Source organism: Sebastes umbrosus, chromosome 7, assembly GCF_015220745.1.
Source record: "Sebastes umbrosus isolate fSebUmb1 chromosome 7, fSebUmb1.pri, whole genome shotgun sequence".
In the NCBI taxonomy this organism is placed as follows: Eukaryota; Metazoa; Chordata; class Actinopteri; order Perciformes; family Sebastidae; genus Sebastes; species Sebastes umbrosus.
Window position 1 is genome coordinate 32,511,805 of NC_051275.1, and position 16,737 is coordinate 32,528,541.

Consider the following 16,737-nt stretch of genomic DNA (forward strand, 5'->3'; position numbering starts at 1 on the left):
ACTTTTTTGTAAATGCAGGACTTTTACTTGTAGCTGAGTATTTCAGCCGATTAGAATGTTATCGGACTATTAAATAGGCGTTATCAGTCGCTATACGCCCCATAGATGTGGGTCAATAGGGGCCTACTACACCCACTAGTAGGTTTTATCATCTATTCACATGGTCGATCACCAAAAGAAGGTATAACAGAACACGACAGCGACCGTAGTAATTATGACCGGAGCAGAAGTCAGACACTGTAGTATAGACAGTGTGAAACTCCATAAGGGGTGGAGGTCGGGGACGATGGAGACAGGAGTTTGCATCCTGTGTGAAACCAACATCGTGTAGTTGTCTCTGAGTTCGTTGTTATTTTAACCCAAAACATGATGTTTTTCCCTAAATTTAGCTAAGTGTTTTTTGCCTAAACCTAAAGAAGTTGTAGTATTGTTGCGTAAACCTAAAGAAGTTGTAGTTGTGTTGCCTAAACCTAAAAAAGTTGTAGTTTTGTTGCCTACACCTAAAAAAGTTGTAGTTTTGTTGCGTAAACATAAAGAAGTTGTAGTATTGTTGCGTAAACCTAAAGAAGTTGTAGTTGTGTTGCCTAAACCTAAAAAGTTGTAGTTTTGTTGCGTAAACCTAAGGAAGTTAGTTTTGTTGCCTAAACCTAAAAAAGTTGTAGTTTTGTTGCGTAAACCTAAAGAAGTTGTAGTTTTGCTGCGTAAACCTAAAGAAGTTGTAGTATTGTTGCTTAAACCTAAAGAAGTTGCAGTATTGTTGCGTAAACCTAAAGAAGTTGCAGTATTGTTGCGTAAACCTAAAGAAGTTGTAGTTGTGTTGCCTAAACCTAAAAAAGTTGTAGTTTTGTTGCGTAAACCTAAAGAAGTTGTAGTTTTGTTGCCTAAACCTAAAAAAGTTGTAGTTTTGTTGCGTAAACCTAAAGAAGTTGTAGTTTTGCTGCGTAAACCTAAAGTTGTAGTATTGTTGCGTAAACCTAAAGTTGCAGTATTGTTGCGTAAACCTAAAGAAGTTGTAATTTGTTGCCTAAACCTAAATAAGTTGTAGTTTTGTTGCGTTAACCTAAATAAGTTGTAGTTTTGTAGCGTAAACCTAAAGAAGTTGCAGTTCTGTTGCGTAAACCTAAAGAAGTTGTAGATGTGTTGCGTAAACCTAAATAAGTTGTAGTTTTGTTACGTAAACCTAAAGAAGTTGTAGATGTGTTGCGTAAACCTAAAGAAGTTGCAGTTTTGTTACGTAAACCTAAAGAAGTTGTAGTTTTATTGCTTAAACCTAAAGAAGTTGTAGTTTTATTGCTTAAACCTAAAGAAGTTGTAGTTTTGTTGCGTAAACCTAAATAAGTTGTAGTTTTGTTGCGTAAACCTAAAGTTGTAGTTTTGTTGCGTAAACCTAAAGAAGTTGTAGTTTTGCTGTGTAAACCTAAAGAAGTTGTAGTATTGTTGCGTAAACCTAAAGAAGTTGCAGTATTGTTGCGTAAACCTAAAGAAGTTGTAATTTTGTTGCGTAAACCTAAAGAAGTTGTAGTTTTGCTGTGTAAACCTAAAGAAGTTGTAGTATTGTTGCGTAAACCTAAAGAAGTTGCAGTATTGTTGCGTAAACCTAAAGAAGTTGCAGTATTGTTGCGTAAACCTAAAGAAGTTGTAGTTGTGTTGCCTAAACCTAAAGAAGTTGTAATTGTGTTGCCTAAACCTAAAAAAGTTGTAGTTTTGTTGCGTAAACCTAAGGAAGTTATAGTTTTGTTGCCTAAACCTAAAAAAGTTGTAGTTTTGTTGCGTAAACCTAAAGAAGTTGTAGTTTTGCTGCGTAAACCTAAAGAAGTTGTAGTATTGTTGCGTAAACCTAAAGAAGTTGCAGTATTGTTGCGTAAACCTAAAGAAGTTGTAATTTGTTGCCTAAACCTAAATAAGTTATAGTTTTGTTACGTAAACCTAAATAAGTTGTAGTTTTATTGCTTAAACCTAAAGAAGTTGTAGTTTTGTTGCCTAAACCTAAAGAAGTTACAGTTTTATTGCGTAAACCTAAATAAGTTGTAGTTTTGTTACGTAAACCTAAAGAAGTTGTAGATGTGTTGCGTAAACCTAAAGAAGTTGCAGTTTTGTTGCGTAAACCTAAAGAAGTTACAGTTTTATTGCGTAAACCTAAAGAAGTTGTAGTTTTGTTGCGTAAACCTAAAGAAGTTACAGTTTTATTGCGTAAACCTAAAGAAGTTGTAGTTTTGTTGCCTAAACCTAAAGAAGTTGTAGTATTGTTGCGTAAACCTAAAGAAGTTGCAGTATTGTTGCGTAAACCTAAAGAAGTTGTAATTTGTTGCCTAAACCTAAATAAGTTGTAGTTTTGTTGCGTTAACCTAAATAAGTTGTAGTTTTGTTGCCTAAACCTAAAGAAGTTGTAGTATTGTTGCGTAAACCTAAAGAAGTTGCAGTATTGTTGCGTAAACCTAAAGAAGTTGTAATTTGTTGCCTAAACCTAAATAAGTTGTAGTTTTGTTGCGTTAACCTAAATAAGTTGTAGTTTTGTTGCGTAAACCTAAAGAAGTTGCAGTTCTGTTGCGTAAACCTAAAGAAGTTGTAGATGTGTTGCGTAAACCTAAATAAGTTGTAGTTTTGTTACGTAAACCTAAAGAAGTTGTAGATGTGTTGCGTAAACCTAAAGAAGTTGCAGTTTTGTTACGTAAACCTAAAGAAGTTGTAGTTTTATTGCTTAAACCTAAAGAAGTTGTAGTTTTATTGCTTAAACCTAAAGAAGTTGTAGTTTTGTTGCGTAAACCTAAATAAGTTGTAGTTTTGTTGCGTAAACCTAAAGTTGTAGTTTTGTTGCGTAAACCTAAAGAAGTTGTAGTTTTGCTGTGTAAACCTAAAGAAGTTGTAGTATTGTTGCGTAAACCTAAAGAAGTTGCAGTATTGTTGCGTAAACCTAAAGAAGTTGTAATTTTGTTGCGTAAACCTAAAGAAGTTGTAGTTTTGCTGTGTAAACCTAAAGAAGTTGTAGTATTGTTGCGTAAACCTAAAGAAGTTGCAGTATTGTTGCGTAAACCTAAAGAAGTTGTAGTTGTGTTGCCTAAACCTAAAGAAGTTGTAATTGTGTTGCCTAAACCTAAAAAAGTTGTAGTTTTGTTGCGTAAACCTAAGGAAGTTATAGTTTTGTTGCCTAAACCTAAAAAAGTTGTAGTTTTGTTGCGTAAACCTAAAGAAGTTGTAGTTTTGCTGCGTAAACCTAAAGAAGTTGTAGTATTGTTGCGTAAACCTAAAGAAGTTGCAGTATTGTTGCGTAAACCTAAAGAAGTTGTAATTTGTTGCCTAAACCTAAATAAGTTATAGTTTTGTTACGTAAACCTAAATAAGTTGTAGTTTTATTGCTTAAACCTAAAGAAGTTGTAGTTTTGTTGCCTAAACCTAAAGAAGTTACAGTTTTATTGCGTAAACCTAAATAAGTTGTAGTTTTGTTACGTAAACCTAAAGAAGTTGTAGATGTGTTGCGTAAACCTAAAGAAGTTGCAGTTTTGTTGCGTAAACCTAAAGAAGTTACAGTTTTATTGCGTAAACCTAAAGAAGTTGTAGTTTTGTTGCGTAAACCTAAAGAAGTTACAGTTTTATTGCGTAAACCTAAAGAAGTTGTAGTTTTGTTGCCTAAACCTAAAGAAGCTGTAGTATTGTTGCGTAAACCTAAAGAAGTTGCAGTATTGTTGCGTAAACCTAAAGAAGTTGTAATTTGTTGCCTAAACCTAAATAAGTTGTAGTTTTGTTGCGTTAACCTAAATAAGTTGTAGTTTTGTTGCCTAAACCTAAAGAAGTTGTAGTATTGTTGCGTAAACCTAAAGAAGTTGCAGTATTGTTGCGTAAACCTAAAGAAGTTGTAATTTGTTGCCTAAACCTAAATAAGTTGTAGTTTTGTTGCGTTAACCTAAATAAGTTGTAGTTTTGTTGCGTAAACCTAAAGAAGTTGCAGTTTTGTTGCGTAAACCTAAAGAAGTTGTAGATGTGTTGCGTAAACCTAAATAAGTTGTAGTTTTGTTACGTAGACCTAAAGAAGTTGCAGTTTTGTTGCGTAAACCTAAAGAAGTTGCAGTTTTGTTACGTAAACCTAAAGAAGTTGCAGTTTTGTTGCGTAAACCTAAAGAAGTTGTAGTTTTGTTGCGTAAACCTAAAGAAGTTGTTGTTTAAAACCTGTTTTATGTAGATTCTTGCTGTTTTTCAGCTGAGTGAATGTATGAATTGTTTGAGGATTGTGTTAAAAAAAACTATAATCAAGATTTGAGCAGATGCTCTGCAAATGCTGCTAGATCTCTGAAATGAATTCAACCAAAAACATCAGCAGTAAATGATTCCTTTACCTCGGGGAGAATCCTCATGTCTGTCTGTCTGCGGGGCCAAAACACAAGTGAGTCCTGCAGCATGCTGGTAAACCCAGCTGGTGCTAATTAGCTTCAATCAAGTCACAATCCAGGCCAAGATGTCAAACATCTCAACATTTATTCATCATATAATTCTGTGCAATAATACAATGTACAAATAATCTCTCTGTAAATATTACAATCCATATAATAGTTAAGATTAACATAAAATACATTCAAGGTCTGTGAAGGCGTCAGTCGCTCTGCAGAGGTTAAAGAGTGACAGAGAGGGAACAAGTGAAGACACACATACACGCGCGCACACACGCGCACACACACACACACACACACACACAAACACACACACACACACACACCTTTGATTTGTTTCAGGTTATTTGTTCCAACTTCTGTGTTTTTGTTTTTTTGCAGGTTGTGTAATTAAAAGTGTTAAAAGCACCATGTGTGTCTGCACCGATGCCACCAGGGCAAATAACTGTACAACTGTTTCTTTTTTACTTCATTTAAATGAATCAAAATATTATTGTTTCACTTCACTCACGCTGAACGAATACCGGAGAAACACTTCAAACGATCGCTTGGTTGCCGAGCATTTTCACGTCTCTAAATATCTGCTGTACACAAAATAAATATCACGACATGCTGTTTGTTGTGTATCTATAACCAGAGCGTCTGCACACCAGTGGTGGAAGTACATTTACTATAAGTACTGTACTCAAGTACAAATTCAACGTACTTGTACTTCTACTCCACTACATCTCAGAGGTAAATAAAGTACTTTTTACTTCACTACATTTGTCTGACAGCTTTTAGACTGTCACTATTTACTTTAAGTACATTTTACTTAAGTAAGGTTTTAAATGCAGGGCTTTCTACTTGTAGTGGAGTATTAGTACTTTTACCTCAGTAAAGGATCTGAATATGTCTTCCACCACGCTGGCTTCAACTCCACCAATAGAAACGCTGCTGTACAAAAGATAGAATCAGATCGAAATCAAAATAGAGTCGGTTGCCGTGGAAACACACAGGGTTTCTGCAACAGCACGATCGGCCCCGTCACTGACGGGAAAGGATGGACGACGTCTCCAGGGCAACGCTGAAAACACATACACACACAGGCACTTACACTTGTATATGACTGCTGTCTTGTGAAAACCTCATCATTTTAGTTTATGTGATGATTTTTATATTTAAACATTTAAACATCATCACACTAAAAACAAGGCATTCAGGATATAAAGGTTTTCACCAGACAGCACATAAACTCCCTCCTCTGTCACTGACATTAATACAACAATCAACATTTCATGTATAAGTGAACTTTAGTCCTCTTTGTGACCTAACAACCGGCCAATCAGAGCTTATCTGCTTCGTCTAAACTAGCGTGTGATTGTGTCCTGATGCTGGTGAGCTGCAGCCAACCAGGAAAAGTGCAGGAGTCTGCTGTCAGTCTGTGTTTGTTTTTAACCTGCAGAGTCAAACACTGCAGCTGACAATTTAAAATCCTTCATTTGCTAAACAACATGAAGTCTTTCAATCAAGTGTCTTTGTCATCTGAAAATGCAACATGTAGCTGCCGAACGTCCCCGTCACTCATCCTGTCTCTGGGATGGGATGACTGGACCTCCTCGTAGGCGGGCGGGGGGTTGTCGGGGCTGGACAGGAGGGGGCGGTGGCTGCCGTCCGAGTCGGGAGCCTCCTGAGCCAAGAGGAGCTGGGTGGGGCCAGGCGCCGAGCAGGCGGGGAGGCGCTGCCCCCAGCTGCCGTACACCGCCTCCTCGTAGGACGGCAGGGAGACGGGATGTCCGTCCACCATCAGGTCCAGCTGATCTGAGGAGCGACGGCTGCTGGGACACACAGAGAGAGAATTATAAACAATGGATCTCCTGACCTCTGACCTCAATCTGAGTGCCTTTATCTTTAGTCTGTGGAAGGGGTCAGCAACCTTTACTATCAAAAGAGATATTTCATTTCTGTCTGGAGCCGCAAAACATGTGAGCATTGTGATGAAGGTAACACAGTTTATAGTCTAAGTATATAGTATATAAGTCTAATGCAGTGAGGGCCAAAGTGTACTAAAGTGTAAAGTGTGTAAAATGTACTACAATGAAATGTAACTTAACAAGAAAAAAAAGTCATAATATTACGAGAATAAAGTCATAAGTTTACGAGAAAAAAATAAAATAACTTTATAATATTACGACTTTATTTTATTTTTTTTCCCTCAATGTGGCCCTAATTCTTTGTCGTACCTTCATACCATAGACCTAAAACTATGATAAATAAAAATGAAAACATAAACAAAAAAGTTATTCATTTCCATTTTTAAAAATCCACAAGGAGCCACTGGAGAGGAGCTGAAGAGCCGCATGTGTCTCCGGAGCTGCAGGTTGCTGACCCTTGGGTTAGGGGGTTAGCACTATTGAAATATCACAGATCACAGTTTAAACCTCTTCAGTCTACTGCAGGAAACAGTGGTCGTCTCACCTGTGTGATTGACAGGGGTAGAGGCGGGACTTGACGACCAGGCAGGCAGTGGTGGTGAGCAGGAAGATGGACACGCCCACCGCCGTCGTGGCCATGCTGGGCATTGAGTCGTTCGCTCGGTTGTCAGAGTTCACATTCTCTGAGGAGGAGAAACACAAATGTTGACATTAGAAACACGACAACAGAAACTATACAACTATCTGCTTTTTATGTACGTAAACAAAAGACGCAGTTTTAAATACGAGTCGATTAGATGATTAAATCTTCTTTCCTCATCCTCTGAACTCCACTATACATTAATAACATGGAACTTTCTGTTGTGCTGGTTTTGCACATTATCATACCACCATCTTTTGCACTACTCTCATAACCAAAGTTTTCTATTTGCACTATAATTTAAAACGGATGTTACACATATTGTATATAAATATATATATATATGTGTGTAAAGGATAATGCCCAACAAGGTAGCGGAGGCAACCGTCTGATGTGCGTCGTCCATTAATTCCTGATTCTGGACACCTCAAAGAGCATTATACCACTTCTACCAGGTCACTTGCCAAAAAAAACAAAAAGTTTGTAACCAAAATCCATAGTTTTTTTTACATCAATCTTGGTTACGCTAGCATAAAGCTAACGTTTTGCTAGAAAGATTCAAAGTCAATAACACTGCGTAGCGTACAATTGAAAAACAGTGAATATAATTTGACGGCATGTTAAACATCAAGATTAGCTAGCTATCAAGCCATGTCAAGTCCAAACATTGATTTGGTATTTATATGCTAAAATGCAAAACGGTAGATTTAAGACAATGAGCTGAAGCTGTGACAGAAAACAATCACCGCTGTGGGAAAACCCATGAATTCTCTTTACAGAAATAGATTATCAAATACAAAATCTATGAGGAAGCTTTCTTTTATCTAGATATGTGGTTTGTCTGAGCCCGTGATGATACGACAGCAGCTTTCCATGAGGCTCTGCAGCGTCAACACAGAGGAAATGTTTAATGGTTATTATGGTGGTGTCGCCCGCTTCCTCTATCTGCACTCTGACTTCCTGTCGCAGCGCGTTTGAGTGAATGGCGACAGAGGAAGTCAGAACTGGTCTGAGGAAAGTAAAGCTCCTAGTTCCGCTGCAGACATACAGTCTCAGTATGTTTCTGTTAAGTAGGTCAAAAGAGAGTTTGCATTAAAGGGATCGGCTCCGAAATGCTCTGAAGTTTCATGTTTTAGTTCCAAACCACTTAATCTGCAACTAAAGATGCATGTTAAATCAATGTAATGACGTTAAAAGCACAATATTCCCCTCTGAGATGTAGTGGAGTAGTAGCAGTAGATAAAGCAGAAGTATATAAAATTTGTACTGAAGTACGATACTTGAGTAAATGTACTTATTTCCAGCTGGCTGCACTATAAAACTCCCAGTGGCCTCTGAGACGTCTTTTTGTTGACACTCATCTGACGTCTGCAATCAACCATAACACATAATTTAAGTATAGGTAACGAAAATGACACGCCGTCTGCTTCCTGCACACTCAAAACCAGAACTGAGTGTCTTTAAATGACTAATCAGCGGTTAAAGCGTCAGGGTCGTCGCTGCGCTGAGTCATGAGTAGATTATAAACTGAGCAAATCACTGAGGAGCGCTGCAATGCCCGGGGCTGCTGGGAAATGTCAAGAGATGTTTAGAGTCGTCCGAGAGTATCTGATCACTAATAAAGTATAATTTTAGATGCGGAGATATTTTGTGACAAATAAAAACTTGCAGGGAAATTTACTTTTTGCACCTTAATTATCAGTAAAGAGAACTCACTTCATACCCTGCTTAAAACAACCTGAACAATATATGGAGGACGCAACGTGCCAAAATCAAAAATAAATAAATGACTCAAAAAATAAATATGTTATTAAATATAGCAAAGATAATATTTTAAATAAATGTAGCCATTAATTAATTGATAAAATGTGACATAAATTGATATTTCTGTTTTAATTTGCTTCTTTATTTATTTATCTTTGTATTAATCCCCGTATTTATTTACTCTTCTATTTAATTTCCCCTTATGTGTGTATTTTTTTTTATTCATTTTTAAATTTATTTATGTATATTTATTTCTAGGGGTGAAATGCAAAGGGGAAAATCATGCAGAAATAATAATTAAAAAAATGGATGAATACATAAATAAATACCTACATTTAAGAATAAATATAAAATAAATAATAAATAAATGCAAAAATAAATAAATACATTTAAAAATGAATAAGAATATATAAATAAAGGGGAAAATTAAACAGAAGAGTAAATAAATAAAGAAATTAATACAAAGATAAATAAATAAAGGAGCAAATTAAAACAGAAATATCAATTTATGTCACATTTTATCAATTAATTAGTGGCTACATTTATTTTTAATATTATTTTTGCTACATTTAATGATATATTTATTTATTTATTGAGTCATTAATTAATTTATACATTTATTATTGGCAGGTTCTCTCCTTCATACATAAAACATAATAAAACAAACATAAATACTATATGACTTGTTAGACTTCAGTGTATTCAGTCTTCTGAACTCTCACCTCTGATGGGGACGCAGGCCGGTATCGGAGGCTGCCACCTCCCGTGGCGACACCTGGAGACGCGGGCCTTGTTGTTGAGGACGTGGTACCCCGGCTCACAGAAGAAGTGGATGGAGGTTTTGTGGGGGAAACCTCGACACGGCGACGGATCACAGCGGAAACCTCCATGTTCCGGCACCAGAGGGTGAGTGCAGTTACTCAGCCGGCCTGTAGAGACAGTGGTCGTTAGTCGCCTTTACCTCACAACCATCGCTACTGGTTCATTTCTAACCCCTTAACACTCCGACGTCTCTTGGTGGGCCTTGTCTTTCAGAGGTTGTAGCGGGCTCAGTTATAAAGCGAGAATGAAGATACTGGTATCATATGAAACTAGAAGACCTAAAGAATCCACTGTTACCATGTAACCATGTCATGCTAAATGGCTAAATAATGCTCCAAACTTATGCTGTATTTTGGCGAGGAAAAACTGGCGTGGCCATTTTCAAAGAGCTCCCTTGACCTCTGATCTCCAGATATGTGAATGTAAATGGGTTCTATGGGTACCCACGAGTCTCCCCTTTACAGACATGCCCACTTTATGATAATCACATGCAGTTTGGGGCAAGTCATACATAAGTGTTTACTTACGGTAAACAAAGTGAGTAAAAGGCTCAGGATTTGGTTTACATATTTATATTTAAACGTCTGTGTGTACATTTGAATGCTGGGTTTTCCCGCATCAAAACATGCTGCCTTCCCCAACGGGCAGAACAGACAACACTTTAACCCACTTCCTCTATTTCTTCACCTTCCATCTCAAAAGTCTGCGTCTGCAGAATTATGGTTTCCACTGCCCCCGTTAGCTCCTTAACCCCAAACAGAAACACGTGACGAGGCTGAGAGTGGAAAATCACTAGAAATGAAGCTGCAACAAGGAAAAGTCTGAATGGTTTCTTCAGAAACAAAATGTTAAGAATAGGAAGTCACAGCCCGGTTCTGATGAACAGCAGAGTTTGACTGATGACTGTTGATCACAGTACAAACAGAAGAGGAAGAACCAGACTCTTGAAACAGAGCGAGCAGAAAGTGTCTACATCCTGCAACACGCTGACTAAAGTTCACTTAATGTTTCACTATCAGTCATCATTAAAGTTTGATGACACTGTGTGCCATTAATGAACATCTGTCTGCACTGCTGTGGCACAATGTGAGTTATTTACCTCGGCATAATGAGCGTGCATCAGACCCACGGAAGACTGCACCGCCCTGCACGACATATCTGGTTCTGCCAGCTTCCTGCTGGCTGTATACGGCTGTAATAATGGATATGTTAGCTGTAATTCATCACTTTTATTATCTTCCTGTACCGTGGTGGATGTATTAACATCTCTGTTCCCAAACAACCGTCTATTTGCCAGTAACTAGTAGCGCTAGTAGCACGACATCAACAGGATTTAATGGAGTTGTAGGTTATTTACTAATGCACAGGACACAACCTCTTATACATCCGTAGTCTGAGGTTTATTGGACATTCTGGATCCTTGACATGAAAAAGATTAAGAAATCTGTGTGCTGGATTTTTCTAACTTCCATTTATGTCCATCGCTCACTTTCTGTTCCTCTGGGAAGCAGCCGGGCAAAAGAGTTTAATAAATAAGTCAGTAAATAGTTATTAATAGTATACATATTTATAATATTCTTATTGTTCAACATAGGATATTTCTGTAGAGACATTAAATATGACAATAGAATAGAAATCATTTTGTTTTACTTTTGTACGGCTCTTTGTAGGCCGACGTTTTACGGGCGTCCGGTAGTCGCTTTCAGTCCAAAATGGTGGAAGCTAAGCTCTGCTGCTGAGCGCTGACGTCGCAACGAAAACAATTGACTTTCACTATTTATCGATATACGTTCTTTGTTGACGTGGGTCTGCTGTGGTGCAACCACAAGGAATTGAGTAGGCGGCGTTATCTCCTTTCCTTTGGTAAAGGATGGTTCAGTGTATCCTAAGCTAAAGGAGATAAGAAAGGAAGCATTGAACCACCTTTCCTTAACATTTAGAGAAGCTCTTAAAAAGGCTGCCACGTAGATACTTCCGGGTCATTTCACTCAGTTAGGAACCTTCCTAAGAAAATAAAACTATTCCACCACAGCTAAGGTTAATTTCAGTCGTGTGCATCACTTTTTAGTGTCCCCTGGAAACAGCTGTATTGTGTTTTCTCTATTTGCAGCGCGTTGAGCTCTCAGAGTCACCGTAGATTTCACTTGAATTCTGTGTATAATATTTCCTTTCTGCTTCAGTGAATGAAGGAGAAACCAAAGTAGAGACTTAATGAATGCATGAATGTTGGGGGTCAGAGGTCGTACCTGCTGTGAGGAGCGGTGAGGAGGCCAGGAGGAGGAGTCCGCAGACCAGACTGACGCGTCCACACGACGATGGATACAGGACCGACGCAGACATCAAACCAGACTTCCTTTAAGACACAACGGAGATGAAGAGTCAGCAGCAGAAAACACATAAACACACACTGTAAACACACACAAAACACACACACTGATGTCCAGTCAAATTATCCTTAAACAGGAGGCAGAAGTCACACCTCTCTCACTAAAGCAGCTCAAGCTAAAACTTTTTAAAGGGAAAGAAAAATGTTGTTTTCAGTCTAAATGTATTTGCAGCTGTGAACCCGCCTGCTGTTTGTGTTCATTCACACCTGTCAGCTGCTGAGTGCAACCACACACACCTCCGCTGGCTTCACCTGTTGGTCACTGAGCAGCTGCATCGATCGACGTCTTCATTTTGATTTCCGCTCCCAGACAGGAGTAGCAGCATGTGAGCAAAGCGATGTACTGCTGTGGACGGAGGCAGCAGCTAAATGCGTTTTAGACACCTAAAAAAATCAGTTTAGTGTACGCTATATTTAGAATATTTTCACCACTTTAATTCGCTGTCAGATAGCCCTTTCTGACGGGGAACTGAAGCCGTTATCTATGCTCTCTTCAAAGCCATCAGACTGCATTGAACATTTTTTTACATTGCAGAAAATCGGAGTTGCTGGTCTACCGCTGCCTCGATCGGTTAGTTTGTTTGTGTTATTGTGTGACTTTGGTGAATCTGAACTAACCAAAGTCACACAATAACACAAACTAACTAACCGATCGAGGCAGCGGTAGAACAGCAACTCCCGTGTTCTGTGAGGTCACATTATAGGCTTTTTCAATGGAGTCTGGTGGCTTTGGTGAGAGCATAGATTTCAGCTCCACGTCGGAAAGGGCTGTCTGAAAAGGTGAAAATATTGTAAATATAGAGTACACTTAAACTGATATTGATTTGTTACAGCAGTACATCGCTTTGCTCCCGTGCTGGTACTCCTGTCTGCTTCTCCATCTACTGTAGGTAATACACTGACTATGGAAAAGTCCCTCATTCAACCACAATTCAAAACACGTGAACTATCCCTTCAAACATTGCTCCAGTGATCTGCTTCGTCGTCTTTTAATCAAACCACGACTGTAAACCTGCGCTCGACCTTTCAGTCAACTGATAATGAAACTGTCACCCCACACTGTTTACCGTTTCAACACTGAACACGCTGACCGATACGCCCACCCGACAGTGAGCAGAGAAACAAAACAGAAACCGATCACTAGAACCGCCGCCACAACAACCTAAACTAAATTTCTCCAGATGACTTGCACCAGCGCGCCATCGCTATCACGCTACTTCCTGTGATGAACTGGTGCCAACAGAGCCAGACCTCGGCTGGAGCGGCAGCCTAAATGCCACCGTGTGTTTCCAGTGTGTGAAACTGTGTGTGTAGGTGTAGCTTTGGTTGTCTTTAGTGTGTGTTTTGTGCTTTCATGTCAAGAGAGATGCCAGTCATCACACACAGCTCCATCTTATGTGACCACGATCTGTGTGGGAGTTCTCCATCTTAGTCATCACGGCCCTCTGTGATATTATAACTTCTGCTGCAGCAAGTTGGAAACACAATTATTGTGACCACAGAAAATTAAGATGTCTCTTTTTTTAAAACAAAATGAATTTATTCAGCTCCATTTCATGTGATAACTGCATGTCGTGATGCTGTTAAATCAAGCAGGGAGTCCAGTGATGGAGGAAGAAGAAGTACTGAGATCTTTTAGATAAGTAAAAATAGTAATACCACAGTGTAGAAATACTCTTTTACAAGTAGGGCTGTCAACTGATTAAAATATTTAATCGCGATTGATCGCATGATTGTCCATAAAGCAAATTAATCGCACATTTTTTATCTGTTTTAAATGAACCTTAAAGGGAGATTTGTCAAGTATTTAATACTCTTATCATTAGGGCTGTCAAAGGTTTCGGAAGTTGTAATGGGCTCAGTTTCATAGTTAGTCATACTAGCTTGTTGTGAAGGAGGTTAAATAACGCTCCTAAGTTAACTTACATTCCACCACAGCCGACATTAACAAGCTCAGACCATCATGAGCTTATGAATAAAAGTTAAACGACATGACGCATCGACGCTACAAACATCACTCTGCCGAGCATTTAAATGTCACAATCTGGCACCGCTTTGTTGCCGGGTGGTGAAGGCTGAATAAAAACATGAGTGACAGCATGTTTGAGCTTCACTACAGGTGACTTCACTTCACACCGCGAGGGACTGGACTTCCTCCTCTGTTTCAGATGAATTTACTAAGAAAAGACACACTCAGAGCGGATGTTATCTCCGTCATCTACAACTTCCCATCATGATTGACCACTGTATTAGCTAACAGTCACAAACGGGTTGTGTTAAAGGACCAATCTGAAATATATTTACTGTAATAATAAATCATAAAATGACCCTGATATGTCATCAGAGATTAAGGAAACATGCTGAATTAAAATATTGGCTTCCCCAACAGCAATGCTACAACCACTATATTCTCCTTCTAAATTTAATTTATTAAGATAAATTAATAAATAAAATATAAATGAAAAAATAAATGAAAAAATAAAAATAAAAATGAAGAAATAAATACAGTTATTTTAATACATAAAAAAGTATAATAAATAAGGGGATTAATACAAAGATAAATAAATAATGAAGCAAATTAAAACAGAAATATCAATTTATATTGCATTTTTATCAATTAATTAATGACTATGTATTTTTAATACTATTTTTGCTACATTTAATGACATGTTTATTTATCGAGTCATTTATTTTGAATTTGGACTGCCGTTACCGCTTTTTAAATGCTAGCCGTTAGTACTACAGTACATTTTGCTCCTTTAATGCATAAGCTAGCTGTAGTTGTTGTGCACATGCAGTGGTGGAAGAAGTATTCAGATACTTTATACTGAAGTAAAAGTACTGATACCACACTGTGAAAACTACAAGTAAACGTCCTGCATTTAGCTGCCCACTGCTCCTAATATGGGTTAAATGCAGAGGCTACATTTCACTGTGTGATAATAAAAACTAGTTTACATTTACATTCAAAACCTTACTTCAGTAAAACGTACTTAAAGTACGAAAAGTAAAAGTATTGATGTGTCAGTAAAGTGTTCCCTGTCAGTGTTTTACTATTCTATCTGATGCTTCTGGATTAATATTACTGCTGCATTAATGTGTATGTTGCATTTTACCTCCTTTATATCCTGTTGGCTAGTTTAATCTACAGCAATGCATCATGGTATATAAGATCATCATGTGTTTGTAGCGTCGCTGTTCTGTGAGAACCTTGTATCTCTAAAGTCAGCCTGTTTTCAGCTTTGTGATGATGCATCTTCCAGCTGATCCGAGAGGCTTTTTAAAGAGTTTAATTAGCCTCAGAAGGATTTTCTCAAAACATAAAGGAACACTTCATCCTTCAGTTTATCACAAACATTCAACATCAACACATCTGGCGAATCGTGGTTTCACCTTGACAAGAAGTGGATGTGAAAAGTAACTAAAGCTGTCAGTAAAACGTACACTATTTCCCTCTGAGATGTAGTGTGTAGTGTGTGTAGAGGAGTAGAAGTAGAAAGTATCATAACATACTCAAGTAAAGTACCTCTGTGTACACACACTCTGATGGTGATTCAAACATGATGCCTGTAAACTCTCAGGTGGCTCTTTCTTGGAAATATTTTCAGGCACACAGGAAGTGATGCATTTTATGTTTCCAGCCACAACAGTGATTTGTTTGGCGAAAAACAGAGGAAGAGCCGAGTAGGCCAGCAGAAACTTCCACTGGGAAAAACACAGAGTGAACTGAACATGCAGAGGAAGAAATGTTGAGCGTCTTCACCCACTGAACCACATCTGACGTTCAGGTTGATCAGTAGCCGTGTTGAACTTTGCTCTTTCTGCTCCGCTGCTTCAGAAACCAACAGGTACAAACCCTCGAGAGGGATTCAAGTCTATTGTTCTCTTTTTATTAAGAACTGACTCTCGTTTTTAAACCACACCTGACGTCTCCAGCGGTGGAAGAAGTGTTCAGATCTTATACTAAAGTATCAATACTACCGTGTAGAAATACTCTGTTCAAAGTCAAAGTGCTGCATTTAAAATTGTACTTAAGTAAACTTAACTTTTTAAAGATTTATACTTCTACGACTTAACGGCCAAAGGTGTCACTGTTAACAAGCAATTTCTGATTCTTACAAACAGTCCCTTTAAGGAAACTATGAAGCACAATTCAAAAAAAATAATATTTCATTATTCATATGTTCTGTGATGTCCTAATTTATTTATCCGCTTTTATTGTCTTGTGAAGCACTTTGTAACATCCGTTAAATAAATGTATTATTATTATTATTGGTATTATTTATTCCAGCACCCTATGCACTATTTTCTCAGTAGACTATATACTTATATTTGTACTTGTTTTTAGCTGTATAAATAAATGTATTATTATTATTATTATTATTATTATTATGCATATAAAGCATCAGTCTATATTTATTCCAGCATCTTTTGCATTATAGTCTTAGTCGACTATATACTTATATTTGTACTTGTTTTTAACTGTATAAACAAATGTATTATTATTATTATTATTATTATCATTATCTATATAAAGCATCAGGCTATATTTATTCCAGCATCCTTTGCATTATTGTCTTACTAGACTATATACTTATATTTGTCCTTGTCTTTAGCTGTATTTCTGTGTAATTCATTGCATGTGTTACATACTTGGTCAATAAAGCTGTAATAATTAATAATTAATAGGCACTGAACCGGTTCTGTTATGGACTCAAGTCAATCTATTTTTATCAAAGACATAAAAACACTGCGCACACACTCAGTGGATCAGATGAGGGAATAATCGATGATATATATTATTGATTACATTACAGGTAAAGATGAAGTTAA

General features: G+C 37.6%; 1 protein-coding gene across 1 annotated transcript; it reads right to left on the reverse strand.

Annotated features, from left to right (window-relative positions):
• Positions 1-5,144: 5,144 nt before the first annotated feature.
• On the reverse strand, positions 5,145-12,195 carry zgc:152863 (uncharacterized protein LOC562658 homolog). Its single transcript, XM_037775091.1, is given in 6 exon segments — positions 5,145-6,196; positions 6,837-6,975; positions 9,419-9,625; positions 11,765-11,871; positions 12,112-12,140; positions 12,142-12,195. Coding segments are annotated over 6 exon segments (831 nt in total). The 5' UTR covers positions 12,181-12,195; the 3' UTR covers positions 5,145-5,886.
• Between the last annotated feature and the right edge of the window lie 4,542 nt (positions 12,196-16,737).